At 29.9% G+C, this 22,500-nt stretch overlaps 1 protein-coding gene across 6 annotated transcripts in view; it reads right to left on the reverse strand.

Annotated features, from left to right (window-relative positions):
• Positions 1-6,633: 6,633 nt before the first annotated feature.
• tcf4 (transcription factor 4) overlaps positions 6,634-22,500 on the reverse strand; it is a 153,439-nt gene continuing 137,572 nt past the window's right edge. For 4 of the 6 annotated variants that reach the window (XM_079395111.1, XM_079395110.1, XM_079395114.1 and 1 more), the window contains 5 exons: positions 20,004-20,130; positions 15,591-15,741; positions 11,296-11,525; positions 9,392-9,524; positions 6,634-7,431 (listed from right to left, as the gene is read on the reverse strand). In XM_079395111.1, the coding sequence (XP_079251237.1) occupies positions 7,383-7,431; positions 9,392-9,524; positions 11,296-11,525; positions 15,591-15,741; positions 20,004-20,130 (690 nt within the window). In that variant the 3' untranslated portion in view covers positions 6,634-7,382. Of the gene's footprint in view, positions 7,432-9,366; positions 9,525-11,295; positions 11,526-15,590; positions 15,742-20,003; positions 20,131-22,500 lie in introns of all 6 variants that reach the window. The other 2 variants (XM_079395112.1, XM_079395115.1) reach the window with 1 other exon arrangement.

Consider the following 22,500-nt stretch of genomic DNA (forward strand, 5'->3'; position numbering starts at 1 on the left):
GAGTGTAGTTTGCATATTTAACTTTGCATTAAGTATTAGACTTGCTTTCAGAGAATATCACTTGAATCAGAATTTAATTTATTAAGCAAATTAAGTTTAATTGCATTTTTAGCCACATGGTAAATGTTTTTTTACTTATTTTCCCCCGAAGATTATTGTTTTATAAGAATATATTACATTTTTTCTGCTTTAAAATGTCATGTTTAATTCAATGTTCCTTGCCGTTTGTTTGGAATTACTTGTGAAATTTACTTGCATTTTTTTGAGTGAAAATTGTTTAAAAGTTTTTTCAGTGCAGATTTATACAAAAGTTGCACATGCATGTGCAAACAAGCCTTTTTTTTTTATTAAATGTTTTGCAAAAAACAAAACAATCTTATGCAAGGGGAAGTCGTGGCCTAATGGTTAGTGAGTCGGACTCGTAATCGAAAGGTTGCGGGTTCGAGTCCCCGGCCGGCAGGAATTGAAGGTGGGGGGAGTGAATTTCCAGCGCTCTCTCCACCCTCAATACCACGACTGAGGTGCCCTTGAGCAAGGCACCGAACCCCCAACTGCTCCCTGGGCACTGCAGCATGGCTGCCCACTGCTCCGGGTGTGTGTTCACGGTGTGTGTGCATTTGTTCACTACTCACTGCTGTGTGTGTGCACTTGGATGGGTTAAACGCAGAGCACCAATTTCGAGTATGGGTCACCATACTTGACAATACGTCACGACGACGACTTAATTTGCTTAAATGAATGACTCATAATAATGACTGTTTTCAAACAAGTTTCCACTGTATTTATGTCATTGGTTGAGTCATTATGACGTTTGATTTTATGATGTTTTATCATAGCAAAGTTGTAAAAATTGTTTGTTTTAGTTTAACCTGGTTTAAAATTTCATGTTTCATTCAGTGTTACTTAAATTGTGAAATGTAGTGATTCCAAATAAAAATTGTCTCAGTGCAAACGCTACACTATTTTTTTGTTATTATGCATAAATTAAGAAAAACAAAACAATTCAAACAATTTCACACATATATATATATATATATTTTATCCTAAACAAGTTTTAATTTCTTATGCAAATTGCTTCACAAATAAAAGCATCATTTTAAATTTGACGTGTCATAATGACTGTTTTCAAACAAGTTTCCACCATTTTTTTGTCCACTTTTAAATATGTTTTTAGCTGAAAGCATGACAGAAATGCTGATTACATTTACTTAAACTCTTAATTGTTGGTTTGTGTGCTAAATTGTCACTGAAACCAGCACTTGATCCAATTAACTGATGTGAAAATGTGATCTGACAGTGGATATAGAGGATATTTTGAGCTTCTAGATCGTCTCTCTTTATTGAAATCACACTCAAGTGACAAAGACAACGCATCTGTCCGACAAACGCGCTGAGAAAGCAGCAAAGACCAGTTGTACATTGCTGTTTGCGTCAAATAATCTTTATCTCACAATCCTCCACATGAGGAGCACTTAAATAAACAGAGATGACACTGCCCAGGTTTGCTTTCTGAGGATGGAAACGATCGCTTACAGTTCAGTTCTGCATTGGACTAAAAAAAATCAGTTCATAAAAGCAAGAACAAGTATGTACATTATGAACAACCAAGAGGAAAACATGATCTTTTCCACTGCAATCATAATAATTCAATTGGCTACAACAACATGATGTGGCACAAGGAGAGAATTAGTCAAACATCTTTAGCACTGGCAAAATACAACTTCAGATGTTCAAAATTTACTGACGGACAAGAACACTAGCATGTCTGAAGCAATGAAAAAGTACAGATGTAGCACACTTTTCGGTACTAGGCTTTTGCTGGAGTGTTTTTGGCAATCGTTTGAACCTGTAAATCATGTAGAAAAACCCATGACATTGTGCATGTTGCAATTCTGCATTTAAAAAAAAAGTAAACATATTTAGGCCTTAATTTATGATTTATGCTATATAAAATTTGGATTGAGAGTTTTAGCATATGAATAAAATGTGATGCATTTCTGTCAGTCATACTATTCTTAAAACATACTGTACAAAATGTAATGGCATCGATAAATAAATAAAATTAATTTATTCACATTGATTAAAATCAGCATAAATCTGTTCATTACGAAAACAATTAAATTTATTTAGTTAATATATAAAATATGGCTCCTGTGGAACAATTAGGATTATATAGAAGCTTATTTCAAGGATAAAATGAATTTTATCACACGCTTCAGATTTTTTTCTTGCAATTCCGAGATAAAAAGTCACAATTACCTTTTTTTATTTTTTATTCCATGGCGGAAACAAAAAAACAAACAAAAATAATTCAGAGAAAAAAAAATCTGAATTTAGAGATACAAATGCAGAATTCTGATGAAAAAAAGAATTGAATTGCGAACACAGAATTGTGAAAAAATACTCTGAATTGAAAGATATTCAAGAAAAAGCCACAACTCTAAGTTTATATCTCACAACTGTGACTTTTTTCCCCAACAATTCTATGAAAAAAATCTGAATTTAGAGAAACAAATGCAGAATTCTGATGAAAAAAAGAATTGAATTGCGAGCTATAAACACAGAATTGTGAAAAAATACTCCGAATTGAAAGATATTTGAGAAAAAGCCACAACTCTAAGTTTATATCTCACAACTGTGACTTTTTTCCCCAACAATTCTATGAAAAAAATCTGAATTTAGAGATAAAAATGCAGAATTCTGATGAAAAAAAGAATTGAATTGCGAGCTATAAACACAGAATTATGAAAAAATACTCCGAATTGAAAGATATTTGAGAAAAAGCCACAACTCTAAGTTTATATCTCACAACTGTGACTTTTTTCCCCAACAATTCTATGAAAAAAATCTGAATTTAGAGAAACAAATGCAGAATTCTGATGAAAAAAAGAATTGAATTGCGAACACAGAATTGTGAAAAAATAGTCTGAATTGAAAGATATTCGAGAAAAAGCCACAACTCTAAGTTTATATCTCACAACTGTGACTTTTTTCCCCAACAATTCTATGAAAAAAATCTGAATTTAGAGAAACAAATGCAGAATTCTGATGAAAAAAAGAATTGAATTGCGAGCTATAAACACAGAATTATGAAAAAATAGTCCGAATTGAAAGATATTTGAGAAAAAGCCACAACTCTAAGTTTATATCTCACAACTGTGACTTTTTTCCCCAACAATTCTATGAAAAAAATCTGAATTTAGAGAAACAAATGCAGAATTCTGATGAAAAAAAGAATTGAATTGCGAACACAGAATTGTGAAAAAATACTCTGAATTGAAAGATATTCAAGAAAAAGCCACAACTCTAAGTTTATATCTCACAACTGTGACTTTTTTCCCCAACAATTCTATGAAAAAAATCTGAATTTAGAGAAACAAATGCAGAATTCTGATGAAAAAAAGAATTGAATTGCGAGCTATAAACACAGAATTGTGAAAAAATACTCCGAATTGAAAGATATTTGAGAAAAAGCCACAACTCTAAGTTTATATCTCACAACTGTGACTTTTTTCCCCAACAATTCTATGAAAAAAATCTGAATTTAGAGATAAAAATGCAGAATTCTGATGAAAAAAAGAATTGAATTGCGAGCTATAAACACAGAATTATGAAAAAATACTCCGAATTGAAAGATATTTGAGAAAAAGCCACAACTCTAAGTTTATATCTCACAACTGTGACTTTTTTCCCCAACAATTCTATGAAAAAAATCTGAATTTAGAGAAACAAATGCAGAATTCTGATGAAAAAAAGAATTGAATTGCGAACACAGAATTGTGAAAAAATAGTCTGAATTGAAAGATATTCGAGAAAAAGCCACAACTCTAAGTTTATATCTCACAACTGTGACTTTTTTCCCCAACAATTCTATGAAAAAAATCTGAATTTAGAGAAACAAATGCAGAATTCTGATGAAAAAAAGAATTGAATTGCGAGCTATAAACACAGAATTATGAAAAAATAGTCCGAATTGAAAGATATTTGAGAAAAAGCCACAACTCTAAGTTTATATCTCACAACTGTGACTTTTTTCCCCAACAATTCTATGAAAAAAATCTGAATTTAGAGAAACAAATGCAGAATTCTGATGAAAAAAAGAATTGAATTGCGAACACAGAATTGTGAAAAAATAGTCTGAATTGAAAGATATTCGAGAAAAAGCCACAACTCTAAGTTTATATCTCACAACTGTGACTTTTTTCCCCAACAATTCTATGAAAAAAATCTGAATTTAGAGAAACAAATGCAGAATTCTGATGAAAAAAAGAATTGAATTGCGAGCTATAAACACAGAATTGTGAAAAAATACTCCGAATTGAAAGATATTTGAGAAAAAGCCACAACTCTAAGTTTATATCTCACAACTGTGACTTTTTTCCCCAACAATTCTATGAAAAAAATCTGAATTTAGAGAAACAAATGCAGAATTCTGATGAAAAAAAGAATTGAATTGCGAACACAGAATTGTGAAAAAATAGTCTGAATTGAAAGATATTCGAGAAAAAGCCACAACTCTAAGTTTATATCTCACAACTGTGACTTTTTTCCCCAACAATTCTATGAAAAAAATCTGAATTTAGAGAAACAAATGCAGAATTCTGATGAAAAAAAGAATTGAATTGCGAGCTATAAACACAGAATTGTGAAAAAATACTCCGAATTGAAAGATATTTGAGAAAAAGCCACAACTCTAAGTTTATATCTCACAACTGTGACTTTTTTCCCCAACAATTCTATGAAAAAAATCTGAATTTAGAGAAACAAATGCAGAATTCTGATGAAAAAAATAATTGAATTGCGAGCTATAAACACAGAATTGTGAAAAAATACTCCGAATTGAAAGATATTTGAGAAAAAGCCACAACTCTAAGTTTATATCTCACAACTGTGACTTTTTTCCCCAACAATTCTATGAAAAAAATCTGAATTTAGAGAAACAAATGCAGAATTCTGATGAAAAAAAGAATTGAATTGCGAGCTATAAACACAGAATTATGAAAAAATACTCCGAATTGAAAGATATTTGAGAAAAAGCCACAACTCTAAGTTTATATCTCACAACTGTGATTTTTTTGTGAATTTTTATGTTTTATTTCATGGCGGAAATAAACAAACAAACGAATTCAGAGAAAAATTCAGAATTTTGAGATACAAATGAAGATTTCTGAGAAAATATTTCAGAATTTTGAGTTATTAACACAAAACTGCAACATAAAGTCAGAATCGCAAGAAAAAAGTTTTAATTGTGAGAAATGAATGCAGAATTGTGATTAAAATGTCAGAATTGTGAGATATTAAGTCAGAATTGCAAGAAAAACGCCAGAATTTTTAGATATAAATGCAGAATTGTGAGAAATAGTCCAAATTGTAAGAAAGAAAGTTGCTATATTTTCTGTGGTGGAAACAGGTTTCCGTTAGAGTCAATAAGGAGAAATCCGTGAAACTGAAATAAATTGGGTTTATCGATGATAAAATATACAGTATAACCCATTCATGTCTCATTTATGTATATGACAAATATGCACCACATTAAGTTTATTGGGTTAAAACTGTGTCGTCCAAATTTTATCTGTAACTTACATCAAATTCAGGCCTAATTTTTGTGTATGAGTTTCGATTCTTTCAGCGATGTCTCTTTACAAAAATGAGAATGTAAATTAAGGTCTGATTGTTGACACACGTTAACGCTAATCAATCACATCCTCACCAGGCCACATGATCAACGGCGTCTATTTACACAAAACAATACTCAATTAAAAATGACAATGTAATGATGAAAGAGGATGAGAGAGTAATCGTATAGCTTTGATTCCCGACCCCCACCACCCACCGTTATAGAAAAGAAAAATGTTCCCGCAAATATAAACATCCTTTTTTTTTTTGCTTTTGTTCTCACTACATTTTCAATGTGACACGTTTTAACACACAATGAAGTATTTTTTTGAAAAAACAAAAGAGAGGAACTGATACAACGCATTTCTAAACACAAAATAACAACAGCCTACATGTAAAAATATAACTTTTACATACACAATTTCAAAATAATGGTACGTTTGCATTTGTTGCATACAATTTACAAATGTCTGTGTGAGTTTCCCTTCGCCGGCCGATTCGTCGGCGGTTTTCCGAGAGCGTCGTTCGCCGCCGTTACGTTCACAGTGACGTTATGACAAATAGAGTCACGTCTCTCGGAGCGATGGCGTCGGGGACGTCTCCGCTCGGCTTTACAGAGTGAAAAACGCTCCTCTCCGTCTCTTTATATACTGTATATATTTCTACATTTATATATATTGATTTTCTAATAGATTTGTGTCCACTTTCAGTGCCTCCCGTCCATTTTTTCCATTTTTTTTGACAGAGAAACCAGTACAGACGAAGAATAGAGAGATAAAAAAAGAGAAAAAGCCATTTTACACGTACAACCACACATTTGTACTACAGCGGCTCAACAACAAGCCTGTATTCGTAAAAGCGGATATCTATAATACAATGCTCAATAACGACGGTGACAGGTGGGCGGGGCCACACGGGGCTGGACACACCTTCTAATTACATATAGCCGTACAGTACATTAAATACAGTTTATACAAAAAATACTTTTTTTTACCTTTTTACTTTTTTTTTTTTTTTAAACTCCAGGTCGTAAAAAACCTGACTGCATAGACCTAATCCTACACGCTTGCATCCTAGATAATGTTCTCCTCCAGTTGTGTGATGATATGAGCTCTAAAAGGCACGTTGGTTGAAGTTTCGACATGTCAAAATTGCATCTTCGGGGTTCCGGGAGGGCTTCGGGAGAGTCGATGGCTGGAAACAAGAGAGAGAAATGACTTCGGTAGGCGATCCGCAACAAAAGTTCACGAAACGAGCCCAAATCGGTTCCAGGACGGTCAAGATCTGCTGGTTTCAAAGGAACTAAAACAACATTATTGCAAAGGTTTGAAGGGTTTTGTCAGATTCTACAGCCGAATCCCGTCTGGGTCGTTTGATTGACAGCTCCTCTCGTTGGGAATTTCCTAATTCTATTTTTCCGTAAGGAGTTCCGTGAGGCACAGCTACAAAAGTTCCACAGTGTGGACAGGATTGCCATTGAAATCAGACGGCTGCTCTCCACACCTCCACAACATCATGATATGTTTGAAGAATCGCCCGTTGGTCTTTTTGTTTTTGTGTGTGTTTGTACATAAACACGTCTTCTTTTGCAACAGGGAATGCTTGGAGGAAGATATGCACAACGAATCCGGCACCGCTCCCTAATTTACAGGAGAAATCCTCACAGACGCAGTCAGGAACGGGAACACGCAGGAGTTGGTCGGTCGGTCAGATGGAAGTTCGTTCGATTGATTGTGTGACTGACGGTCGGGGCAGAAATGACGCTGTCAAAGGAAGTGATCGCTCATCATTTTGATGAATTCTGGCAGCTTCGACCTGACAGATGGAAAAAGACGTTAACATATACACGACAAAACACCACAAAAGCACTTCTAAATGTGTATTTTACTTAAAGTAACCTATTTTTAGGAGGTCGATATTTTCATGCAACTGAAACACATTTTTCTCTTTAATTCTTTAATTAAATGCAAAGCAATTTAATTAATACTGAAATGTAAAATATGCAAATAAATGAAAATAATAAAAGTACTCTCATTAATGATGAAAATGATACATTATGGGCATAATTTATTCTATTATATTCTATATAATTTATAGTTATATAATAATTAATAATTATTATAGAATTATAATAGTAATTATAATGGAAAATATGTCAATAATAATAATAAAAATACTATCATTAATGTAATACAGCAATGAAAACTTTTCTGTAAGGACATAATATATATGATATACTTTTGATTAATTTAATCATTCTTGCTACTGTAATGCAAATATGCATATAAAAATGATAATTATTATAATTATGATAATGATAATAAAGTACTCTCATCAATGTAATGCAATAATGAAAATTATACTATATGTAAATATTTTTTATATATTATATTATACTAGTTTATGCAATGTTTTGATTCTTTATCTTTGTAATTCTCTTTAGTGTAATGCAAAATATGTAAATAAATAAAAATAATAAAGTACTCTCAATAATGTAGTACATTAATGAAAATTATACTGCATGCAAATAATAATTATATCATGTTATATTTATTATTATATTTATTTTTTTGGATTATATTTGATCCTTTATTTTAACTGAACAATTCTAGTTATTGTAATGCAAAATATGCTAATAAATAAAAAATAATAAAAGTGCTCTCATTAATATAATGCAGTAGTGAAAATTGGACATAATAATTTATATTATATAATATAAAATATGGTAATAAATAAAAAATAATAAAAGTGCTCTCATACTGAATGGACATAATAATTTATATTATATAATGTAAAATATGGTAATAAATACAAATAATAAAAGTACTCTTATTAATGTAATGGAGTAGTGAACATTATACTGCTTGGACATAATAATTTATATTATACAAGCCTTCCTAAAAATGGCTTTCCATTGTTTACATACAAAATATAACTTAAAATATAACGTGCACATTTAAAATAATCATATACTGACACTACAGTGCAGCTTTTTCTTCTATTTGCTGCTCTGAACGCCTCTAAAAACACTATCTTTAAAAATATCTATTTACAGAATTTTTTCCTTCATCGTAAAATCAGTAAATTAACGTGAAGATGAATGAACTGGGTTTAATTCACACCTTAATTATAAGTCGTTTACACAGAGAACATGCACCTTTGGAACTGCGTGCATCTGTTCACACCCACAATGCAATGTGAACATTGTACTTTTCATGCTTTCACTTGATTTATTTCTGCTTTTACAAACTCAAACAAACAAACAATTAAATCAGACAATCTGAAGACTAAAACAAATCATGACAATCATCATAAAACAGCACTTTTGAATGAAATGGTCAGTGATTTTGTGTACATGCACCTTTTAATGTGTGCAAATATCTTCATTTAGCTTTATTAATTGATTTCATTGTAAATGAACAATATATAATACATAGTTTAAAAATCAATATCTCTATGTACACAAATTATAACCCACACTTACGGCCAATCTGTTGTTAAAATGCGCCCATTTTTACATTTTTAGAGGTGATTAGGTTTGTTTTTGTTGCCACCCATAGATTACTAGTCATCGTTAGATTAATGAAGTTACGTGGCATGTGACTAATGATTAGAAATCCAAACGTTCTGCATCACTTTGCCTAATAATTCTGCTATTGTGCCAGAATGAGTGAGTAAGAGAGTGATTGCAGGATTGATCGCTTTGGGACGTGTACAACAGCAGATCAGTGTAGAGGGAAATATTCTGACCATTTACGGGGGTGTGGCTCTTTACATTTGTCCCATGGGATTGGACGTCTCTCCCATGCCGTGGTGACCGCCAGCCAATGAGAGAGGAGCACCGTCCGACGACACCTTCTCCTCTTCCCGTCTCTTCAGACACGCCGCCTTTGGGTTGAGATTGCGTTCTGGAACATGAGGAACACAAACACACGGTTTACTGATAATCACACGCAGAAAACACTCGCTGATCCAGCCGAGACGACGCCATCAAGAGGACAAAATACGGCTGATCTACATCCAGGATTTATTCATATTTATAATTATATTTTAAAATAAGAAGTTATTGTAATGTTTTTTATTAATAATTGCTTAATTATAATATAAAACTATATTATCAATATGAAATTATATATAAAATATGGTAAATCTAATTTGTAACAGTTATATTAATACACCCAGAAATCATAATAATATTAATATTATGATTAATAATAATAATAAAACAATTATGTATTATAAAATACTGCAATTCTAATTCAGAATATCTATATTAATAAACAGTGTTTGCTATATACAAGAGTTATTAATAATTACAATATAATCTAAAAATAAAAATAAATATATTTTTAAATTATTAATTGTGTATAATAATATTATTACAATTATATTCATTATATATATATATATATATATATATAATTATATAATAATCAATTATTTACTATATTTATATTTATAAAATATAAGAGTAATATTTATATTTATATATATATATATATATTAATAATATTTATGATCACTACATTTTATCCAATAAATAACCATCCAATATCCAATGAAATGTACATGCATATTTAATAATAATAATAATATTAATAATAATAATAATATTATTATTATTATGAAAATATGTTGTCATTATATATATATTTATTTATTAATTATTTTATTTATTTATTTTTTTATTATTTAGTCATTTATCCAAAGCAACTTACAAATGATATATATATATATATACATATATTTGCAATTTTCCAATTAAAGGAATAGTATATATATATATATCTATATATAAAATACAAATACTAAAACTCTAAACCAGAATAGCCATGTCACAAAAACTAAAAATGTTTGCTATTTACAAATTATTATTATATATAACAATCAAAAAAGCATAAAATATTATTTAAAACTACTAGTTATTTAATAATAATAGTATATTAAATATAAAATACAAAATCAAGCAGATCTACTCTTGAACAGCTACTGTACAGTAATAAATACAGAAAGTGTTTGCTATATACAACAGTTATAAATATTTATAATAATCCAATAACAATAATCATAATAATAAATTATTTACTATATTTATATTTATAAAATATAAGAGTAATATTTATATTTATATATATATTAATAATATTTATGATCACTGCATTTTATCCAATAAATAACCATCCAATATCCAATGAAATTTACATGCATATTTAATAATAATAATAATAATTATTATTATTATTATTAAAATATTTTGTCATTATATATATATATATATATTATTTTGTTTATTATTATTATTTTTTTATTTAGTCATTTAGCAGACGCTTTTATCCAAAGCGACTTACAAATGATATATATACATATATTTGCAATTTTCCAATTAAAGGAATAGTTCACAGAATGCTGATAACCAAACTGTTGTTGCTCCCCATTGACTTCCATAATAGGGAAATACTATGAAAGTCACTGGGGACCATCAACTGTTTGTTTAGCAACACTCTTCAGAATATCTCCTTTTGTGTTTAACAGAAGAAAGAAACTCATACAGGTTTGGAGCGACATGAGGGTGAGTAAATGATGACAACATTTTCATTTTTGGGTGAACTATCCCTTTAAATAAAAACAAAGAAAAGCTAAGTTAAGAGAGACTAGTTTGTGAAACTGTGTGTGACTGACCTCGGACCTGCTGCTCCAGGCTGAGGATGACGGCGACGGCCTGGTGCAGGATGAGCAGTTTGGTCTGGGGTTTGTCGCTCTTCAGGTGCAGCTGCACCATGCGGCCCAGCTCTTTGAAGGCCTCGTTGATGTCGCGAACTCGCAGGCGCTCCCGCGCGTTATTAGCCATGCGCCGCTCCTTCTCCCGCTCCAGCTTCTGCTCCGGGGTCAGGTCCTCGTCGTCGTTGTTGCTGTGGGGCCAAGCAGGAGTTCAGAGCTCGTTAACACATCAGACATTTGTCACCCTGGACAACAAAACCAGGACATAGGACAATATTTGGCTGAGATACAACTATTTGAAAATCTGGAATCTGAGGGTGCAAAAAAAAAAAAAAAAAATCTAAATATTGAGAAAAATGCCTTTAAAGTTGTCCAAATGAAGTTCTTAGCAATGCATATTACTATTCAAAAATTACGTTTTGATATATTTATGTATATTAAAATATGATAAGAACTCAGAGTTAAACTGTCAGAACAAATTGATCTTGATAATGTCAGATAACTTTGATAGAAAGGAATGTAATGAATTGGGTTGAATAGCTGTCAGCTGTTAAAGTTAAGCACACAATTAGATAAAAACCAATTTAGCTCAACCAATCACCAAGCAATGCTTCATTTTGTTCAGTCTGTGGTATAAAAAGGTGTAAGCATTAGCAATTAAAGAAAAAACACTTCTGCAAAACATGCTCAGGTCAAAGGTCTGAATACTTGTTGCTCCCAAAATTTATCAATTTTACTGGTAGTCCACTGTATGAAGAATGTTTGGGTATAATATGTCACAGTTTACTTTATTTTGCTCTCCTCACTTACATAAATTAACTATAGTGTCCTGCACCCACTAGTAACAAATATCAAAAATTATATCTGGTGTCTGAATCATTTTTGATTTGACTATAAAAAGTTATCATATTAAAAGTATATACAATTCTAGACGTATTAAGCATTTCAAAATACATAATAGATACAAAAAGCATCTAAAAATCTAGATATATAAAGTATATAAAAAATATATAATAGACACAAAAAGTACATACAATCCTAGATATATAAAGCATATAAAACATATAAAATTCCAGATATATAAAGTATGTAAAATTCAAAAATATATAAAGTATATGAAAAGAATATAAAATTATAGATTAATATAGTATACAAAATATATAACGTATACAAAAATACATAAAATTCTCTATATATAAAGCATCTAAAATTCTAGCTATATTAAGTATATAAAATACATAACAGATACAAAAATATATAAAATTCTAGATATAGCAAATATATAAAATGAATATGCAATTCTATATACATAAAGCATATAAAAAGTACAATTCTAGATATATTAAGTATATAAAATACATAATAGATACAGAAATATATAAAATTCTAGATATAGCAAATATACAAAATTAATATGCAATTCTATATACATAAAATATACAAAACGTACATACAATTCTAGCTATATTAAGTATATAAAATACATAGATACAAAAATATATAAAATTCTAGATATATAAAGTATATAAAAAGATCAAATAGACACAAAAAGCATATGAAATTCTAGATGAAGTGCTAGAAGATTAGAAGATTTATAATATCAGCCACGACAAAATATTTATCAGCTATTGATATAATTGTTATTGAAATCCCTCTAGCATTGAATCCCTCGTCAGTTCTCATGATTTTAGGTTCAACGGTAAAAAGTGAATCTGTTTCTAATGATGCATCAAATCAAACTTTAAAGAACCAACAAAGAAAAGATCAGACATCAGAAATCACAGTCACAAAGATCGCCTTAAATTTGAGAGGAAGGAGTCGAATTGGTCATTCCAGGTGGAAATCTATAAACCCTGCGGAGGAATCAGGCGTTTATCCTGGAGATGAACTTGCCCTACTCTCATGTGTGAGAAACAGCTAAAATCCGGCTCAAGACCAGACGAGATGCTGAACAACCCAGACATGTGTGTGTGTGTCGCTAAAAACTATGAGATAAACATCTGATATTTAGCACTTAAGAGAGATATATTAGCAGTTTCTTTGCAATTATTTGAGAAATTTCCTAAAAAAAAAATATTATTATAATTTTTACTATCTAAAATGTATTTAGTTTATATATTTAAAAATTATTTTAGTTCATTTCAGCTTTACTTCAGTTAACAGAAATTATTTTTTTAATAGTTTTAGCACTTTTATTTAATTTGCACTGTAAAAAAATAATTTTTTGAAGTTTTAAGTAAAACAGATTATTGGAGAATATACTATGTCAGACTTTCTATTTCAACATTTCATGTTTAATTTTTTTGTAATTATTAGTAAAAATTATTTGAGAAATTTCCTAAATAAAATTATTATAATTTTTTCTATCTAAAATGTATTTAGTTTATATATTTTAAAATTATTTTAGTTCATTTCAGCTTTACGTCAGTTAACAGAAATCATTTTTTTAATAGTTTTAGTAATTTTAGCACTTTTATTTAATTTGCTCTGTAAAAAAATAATTTTTTGACGTTTTAAGTAAAACAGATTATTGGAGAATATACTATTTCAGACTTTCTATTTCAACATTTCATGTTTAATTTTTTTGTAATTATTAGTAAAAATTATTTGAGAAATTTCCTAAATAAAATTATTATAATTTTTTCTATCTAAAATGTATTTAGTTTATATATTTAAAAATGATTTTAGTTCATTTCAGCTTTACTTCAGTTAACAGAAATTATTTTTTTAATAGTTTTAGCACTTTTATTTCATTTGCTCTGTAAAAAAATAATTTTTTGACGTTTTAAGTAAAACAGATTATTGGAGAATATACTATGTCAGACTTTCTATTTCAACATTTCATGTTTAATTTTTTTGTAATTATTAGTAAAAATTATTTGAGAAATTTCCTAAATAAAATTATTATAATTTTTTCTATCTAAAATGTATTTAGTTTATATATTTTAAAATTATTTTAGTTCATTTCAGCTTTACGTCAGTTAACAGAAATTATTTTTTTAATAGTTTTAGTAATTTTAGCACTTTTATTTAATTTGCACTGTAAAAAAATAATTTTTTGAAGTTTTAAGTAAAACAGATTATTGGAGAATATACTATGTCAGACTTTCTATTTCAACATTTCATGTTTAATTTTTTTGTAATTATTAGTAAAAATTATTTGAGAAATTTCCTAAATACAATTATTATTATAATTTTTTCTATCTAAAATGTATTTAGTTTATATATTTAAAAATTATTTTAGTTCATTTCAGCTTTACTTCAGTTAACAGAAATCATTTTTTTAATAGTTTTAGTAATTTTAGCACTTTTATTTCATTTGCACTGTAAAAAAAAAATTTTTTGAAGTTTTAAGTAAAACAGATTATTGGAGAATATACTATGTCAGACTTTCTATTTCAACATTTCATGTTTAATTTTTTTGTAATTATTAGTAAAAATTATTTGAGAAATTTCCTAAATAAAATTATTATAATTTTTTCTATCTAAAATGTACTTAGTTTAGATATTTTAAAATGATTTTAGTTCATTTCAGCTTTACTTCAGTTAACAGAAATTATTTTTTTAATAGTTTTAGTAATTTTAGCACTTTTATTTAATTTGCTCTGTAAAAAAATAATTTTTTGACGTTTTAAGTAAAACAGATTATTGGAGAATATACTATGTCAGACTTTCTATTTCAACATTTCATGTTTAATTTTTTTGTAATTATTAGTAAAAATTATTTGTGAAATTTACTACAACATTACTTTTGTTTCAAAACAAATCCAACATTTGAAGTTTAGGTTTTTAATCATATATTTAATAAATAAATAATTAAATAAATATTTGTAGAAGTAAAAAAAAAAAATAAAAGTTAAATAAAATGAACATTAATGGAGTGTGTTTTACAAAAATACAAAATATTTTTGAATTTCAAAATGTCATTTAATGTTATTTTTAGCAATTTCTGAGTGAAAATGAATTCTACAACTATTCTATATACAGTCATTTGTATAGTAAAATGCTAAAATTTTGATTAATGTCCAGATGTAAATTCCTAAGACAAAACCAGTTGAGAATAGCTGAGTTAAAGGTAATGGTGTGTGTTTGTATAAATCTTCAAACACTGGATCAGAATGTTTTATGTGTTTATGTTTTGCTTGGGTTGCTCAACTGTGCGTTTAGCTGCCTCTCAGAACACGTGTCACTTCATCAAAGTCCAGACGGCATTTGAATGAAGCGATGCTCACGGTACAGTTTACCTAGATCTTGACCTCTCTATAGCTTTCAGATCCTTGCTGTCCATGTCCTCCTTCTTGGAGTCCAGAGATTTGGCGTCCTGCAGGTTTTCGTCTCCCTCGTCTTCGGATTTGATGTCTGAGCTCACAGACGAGGTGCTCTGACCCTGCAGACCGCCGGAGAGCGCTGGAGACCAGAGACAAGAAAACACACGTCTAAAACATCTCAGACAGTCTCTTTCATCGCCGTGTTTCAAGGGGACAGAAGCACAACCCTCTGTTTTATCATTCAAATGAGCTGTCTTAAGACTGAATGTATATCACTGAAAAAAATTATACACAATTTTTTAAGGTAACTGGTTGCAAACAATTCATTTTAGCTACATTTAATTAAAAGAAATATGTTGAAAGTTAGTCAACTAAATTTAAATTAGCTAAAATAACCACTTACCTTTTTATTAAATTCAATGAATCATTTTTTTTCAGTGTATAAAATATAAAAACAGATTTGAAAGAAAAATGATCAATGCTATTATTGTGATGAATACCACTCAAAAGTATCAGCAATGGTTAAAAAAACTAAGAAATTGAAAATTGTATTCATCGAGGACTCATTAAATTGACTAAAAATTACAGTAAAGACATTTATCATGTTACAAAAGATTTCTATTTCAAATATTTCTATAAATGCTGTTCTTTTGAGATTTCTGTTCATCAAAGAATCCTGAAAAAATCATACAAAAATATTGATTTTAAAAATAATGTTTTCAAGATTAGTAACAATAAGAACTATAATATAATATATAAAAATAATTAAAAAGAAACGGCAAGTAACAGATTAAATTAAATGTAACATTTTGAAGTAGAAAAACCTTAAATGGTATTTTCTTGTAAAACTCGCTCCAAAAATGTGTTTGCTTTACAACTTCAATATATAATATAATATAATATAATATATATTTAAGCATCAAATCAGCATATTAGAATGATCATGTGACACTGAAGACTGGAGTAATGATGCTTTGATCACAGAAATAAATTATATTTTAACATATTTATATAGAAAAGAGCCATTTTAAAATGTAATAATATTTTTTTTAATAATAGTTTTATTGTGTTTATGATCCTTGGTGAGCAGAAGAGATTTTTTTAGTCTCATGGGACAAGTGATGCAGATGAGTAATTGTAATAAGTCTGAGAGTATGTGAGAGGCATGTTGTAGCATTGAACGACTGTGTTTGTGAGACGGTGGGAGGATGGATAATGAGCAGAGTTTGTGGAGTCGGTTCCAGACAGCTGCTCCGATGGGATACGTGAGGAGAAGGAAGACCAAACAAAGCCTGATTTGGGACGGAGACACAAAGTTTGAGTGGGACGTCTCTCTCTGCCCACACCGATGCTCTGCGTGTGTTCACGGGTGGCTTGATCTGGTTAAGCCTGGTGGATTTTAACCAGAGCTGTAAGGCTGTTTCACGCCTCAGCGCCTCCAGGAAATGACATCGCTGGGAACCACACTGAGACCAATCCACACACATTTACATGTTCTGCAAATGACCACCTCATGAAGGCACATTTATACACAATAAACACTTTTGTTTCATAGATATGTCAAAATCCACGGTACTTGATATATTATATGGTAAAGAAAAACAATGATATTTACTATAAAATACTGTAATATTTGCATGGTAGATGTAATAAAAAATTTAATAAATAAATATATATATATATAATTATATTAGTGCTGTCAAATCACATCCAAAATAAGTTTTTGTTTATATAATATATGTGTGTGTATATTTATTTTTTATATATGAATACACACATATAAAGCATATTTTGAAAATATTTCCATGCATGTACATGTGTATATATATATATACTCCATATAATTTATATATAAATATATTTAATGTATAAATGTAATATTTTTCTTAAATATATACTGCATGACTGTGTATTTATAGATACATAATAAATATACACAGTACGCACACATATATTATATAAACAAAAACTTTTATTTTGGATGCGATTAATTGTGATTAATCATTTGACAGCACTAAAATACACACACACACACACACACACGCACACGCACACACACACACGCACACACACACACACACACACACACACACACACACACACGCACACACACACACACACGCACACACACACGCACACACGCACACACACACACACGCACACACACACACACACACACACACACACACACACACACACACACACACATACACACGCACACACACACGCACACACACACACACACATACACACGCGCACACACACACACACACACGCACACACACACACACACACACACACACACATACACACACAGACACACACACACACACACACACACACACACACACACACACGCACGCACACACACACACTAAATATGTTAAATTGATAAAAAATTCAAATTCAAATATTTTTTTAAATAACAAAATAAATAAATCAAACAAACAACCGAACAAATAACTAAACATTTGAAAAATATATTATATAATTAAAAATTCTAATATATTTTTTTAAAATAATTTTAATAAATTATACATTTAAGAAAAAAACAAGTAAATTAATAAAAACTATTAAATAAATAAATAATTAATTAAAAGCGAAAAGATAAAAATGTCAAAAACATTTAGAAAAAATTTGATATAATTATGTCCAAAAATATGATGTTACGCTTATGAAAAGTACTGTGGTGATAATATGGAGCAGCGATGGTACTTTGGAATATACCACTGAATTAATCATTATTAATACAGTACCATGGTATTCTTGGAAGCACCATATGAAATGAATTTTAGTACTTCAGGTGCTTTATTTGTAAATGAACTACTGTATACAAATATGTGATATTACCATGGTACCCTGCTAAAGAAGCACGGTACAGCCCAGTAAAGTCTGAAGTCCATGTTAGTATTGTTTAAAGCGCTCTTGATGAATTCCTTCTGGATGCCGTTCACAAATAATCATCTGTGATCCTCAGTGCTGTTATTTATGATGCTGCTCTTCATATTTTACAGCGCTCAGCACCTCATTAACTCTCTGGCTGGGTGTTGCACAGAAAGCGTTTGCCAAGAAGAGCACGAGCGCCGCTTTAAACCAGCCTGGAGTTTTTATGCCTCGCTTCCCGGGTCATATACAGTTTCCTTCTACATATTCATATCTGAAATATAGCGCATGGTTTAACGCACTCATAATTGTTCACACATTAGACTGGGGTTCGGCCAGCGGACGCCGACGGCTAAATCAACAAACCGGCCTGATGCTGAACATGAGCCAGAACGAGTCTTACCAATCATTTTATACAGATTACACCACTCAGCTCAACTCAGCTCAACGGTTTAGAGGAACGCATCGCAATAAAAACTCTCAATAATAATAATAATTCAATAAATATATAATACAAAGGTGTGACTAATATATTTTGGTTCAATATTAATAATAATAAAGGAACAAATAACTATGAAATATATTAAATACGATGTGTCTTTCATCTAAAATATTGAATTATTACTTTTGAAAATATATTGCATATAATTACAGTTCAACCCAATTTTGTATTTTAGAGTAAAGAATAACAAAAATCTTCAACATGTTCAATATTAATCATAATAATTCTATATTTTAGAGGAAAGACTCTATCTATCTATATATATATACATGTATATATATATATATATATATATATATATATTACAATTTGTATATTTTATCTAAAATAATGATTTATTATTAATATTGAAAATATTATATATACTTATAATTAAACCCAATTCAATATTTGAGAAGTATAACAATAAATATGTTCTATATTTTCAATATTTTAGACGAAAAACATGAATTGCAAAAATAATTATATTATATAAAATGTATTTATGTATATTTTGGCTCAATATAAATAATATTCCAGGGAAATATAACTATAAAATATATTGAATAACTTGATTATTAGTCTATTAATGAGTTAATGGTTATGATTTTTTAAATGTTTTTGAAAGACGTCTCTTCTGCTCACCAAGACTGCATTTATTTGATCAAAAATACAGTAAAATTGTGAAATATTATTATAATTTAAAATAGCTGTTTTCTATGTTAATATATATTAAAATGTAATATATTTCTGTGATCTGCAGCTGTATTTTCAGCATCATTACTCCAGTCTTCAGTGTCACATGATCTTCAGAAATCATTATAATATACTGATTTGCTGCTCAAGAAACATTTCAGATTATTATCAATGTTGAACACAGTCATATGCGTGGCCTGTAAATCAGAAAGTGAGCGTGGGAATCCGCTGTACGCTCATCTGTGTGGTGATGCTCTAAAATGGCGGCAGATGGAGGAAGCTGGCATTCTGCCCGCTCTGTGCCCACATGATGCCAGTGTGTGTGTGCGTGTCACGCTCACCCCTGTACGGATCGGATTGGCTGAGGTCGGGGGAAGTGGCCGACTGCACAGGAAGCTGAGGTACAGACACCTGATTGGCCACGATGGAGTGACCGCTCCTCAAACCGTCCTCGCGATGGCCGCCCACCTGGACAAACACAGAGACAGGGACGTCACACACACATCTAAACATGCAAATGCATTCCTTCTTGAGCAGATACAAGCATCCAGAACATTCTGTTGGTTTCACAGAGGCCTGATTGCTCAATCCGCTCCACCGTTAACGGCCAACAGAGTGCGCTGTAACCCTTCACAAACACCACCCACAACACAGCTCCATTTTACAGCCTCCATCACTCACTCTGGCTTTGGCTTTGTTAGGGTACACTCTTTCTGTAGTGAGCAGTATATATTCTGCACAGTATACTAATTTTCTGCATGCATGGAATAATACATTTCCAAAAATTTATGATGCATAAAAGAACTGCGCAAAATAATGCATGCCATAATACAATGCACTCGACATGCCATTCCCAAGTGAATTAAGGTTCTGGTGAAATTAAAAGCTAAATTAAATTTGATTTGAGTCAAGAAAGAGAGAAAAATAAAAAATTATAAAATAAAGCAAACATAAAAACCATTTATAAATATCATTGGTAAATTGGTAAAAAAATTCCAATTATTTTTTAAATACAAATAAAAATGAAATAAGAATTAAGAAAGACAAAAATGCAAATAATAAAACATTAAAATAATTAGTTAAAAAAAAAAAATTTTTTTTTTTATAATTAAACATTATAAAAACTGAATTAGTCAAGAAAGAGAAAAAAAAATATTAAATAATAAAAATAGAAATAATAAAAATTTAAATGATTATTATTAATTAAAAAATTTATTTTCTTTTTAAAATATTAATGAAAAAATAAGATAAATAAAACAAAAATGTAATAGACTCAAATAAATAAATAAATAAACGTTTAAAAAACAACCCTTTATAAATTAAAATTTACTCTAAATAAAAAAAAATATAAAAAAAAATATTGAAAAGAATATTAAATGAGTCAAGAAAGAGACATAAATGAAAATATTTTAAATATTTAAAAAATATATATTATCAAGCTGAAAAGTTGCATTGTGGGTGTTTTGCATGTATGCACAGCATGTGTCTTGTACATTTTTACCAAATATAATACTGCATGTCATCAAAATTCACAAACTATACACAGCACACGCTACAGAAATAGTGTGAGTGGTATGTAGTGTGTGTGTGTGTGTGTGTGAACACAGCCAAACTCTCTCTCCATCCTCTAATCTTTCTTCTTCCTCTGTCGGTGAAAACACTGTGAATTTATTCAGGCAGGTAAAATCCAAAGTAATGTCCCATGGTGCCGAGCGGAGAGCGGGCTGAGTCTGATCCATCTGTCTGCCATCACGTTCGCCAACACAACTGACAATTATCTTAATGCCCATATGCTTAATTGTGGGCTCCCTAATTCCCTCGATAGTACACACATCCAGCAGGAATTGTGATTTGGCACAAGTTTGCTTCCCTCTCGCTCTGTTTTTGTTTTAAGGACACAATCGGTCTCTCTCTCTGTAATTCCGGTTAATCCGGTGACGCTGTTGTCTCCCGACGGCTTCATGCAAATATCAGAAAATGTCGCAGAAAGACCGAAGGACAGTGGAAGGCGATGTCAGACCGCATATATTCCATAAAGCTTTTCTATTTAAAAACAGAAGTGAATTAATGTCACACACTGAAAGAGAGAAATGGACCGGATCACTCGGAGGAACTGATGGAATATTCTGCTGATTTTAAGATGGTAAAATAAAAAAACGTGGTTAAGTGGAGCAAAGAGTAGTAGAAAGCATTGGTAAATTTATACAAAATATTTATAAATAAACATGCATGTGCTGGAGGATTTTATGCATGGAGATTCTGTGGTAATTGTAGTTTTGTTTATATTAATAATTCACCCAAAATATTACACAATTCCATCACTATTCACTCAAACTCAAGTCATTCCTCATGTTTTCACCTAAGAAGCACAAAATGAAGTCACTTTTAGAGGCTGTCAGGCTCCACAAGAACAAACTAAATTCCTGTAAAAATATTAAAAGAATTGTAGCCCATATCAGTGGTAATACTAGTCATATTATTATTGATTTATATTTTAAATGAGCTTTTATTTTACAATTTTCAGTCTTCGTTTTCTTAATAGTTTTTAATGCTTTTTTTATTTCTATTTAGCTTTACTTTTTTTATTTTAGTTTTATTAATTTTAGTACTTACTACACATATATAAATGAGTTGCCAAAGCAACATTTCTAATTTTTATTTAAGGTTTTTGTTTTTCATTTATTTCTATTTTATTTAACAATATGACTTTTTTATTCATTTTATTTCAATATTTCTATTTAACTTTTTTTTTTTTTTTAGTTTAACAGTTTTTTTTTTTTAAGTTAACAGTTTTATTATTTATTCCAGTTAGGTGCAGAGGCAACATTTTTAATTTTC

The sequence above is a fragment of the Barbus barbus genome (genome assembly GCF_936440315.1).
Source record: "Barbus barbus genome assembly, chromosome: 36".
Classification (NCBI taxonomy): Eukaryota; Metazoa; Chordata; class Actinopteri; order Cypriniformes; family Cyprinidae; genus Barbus; species Barbus barbus.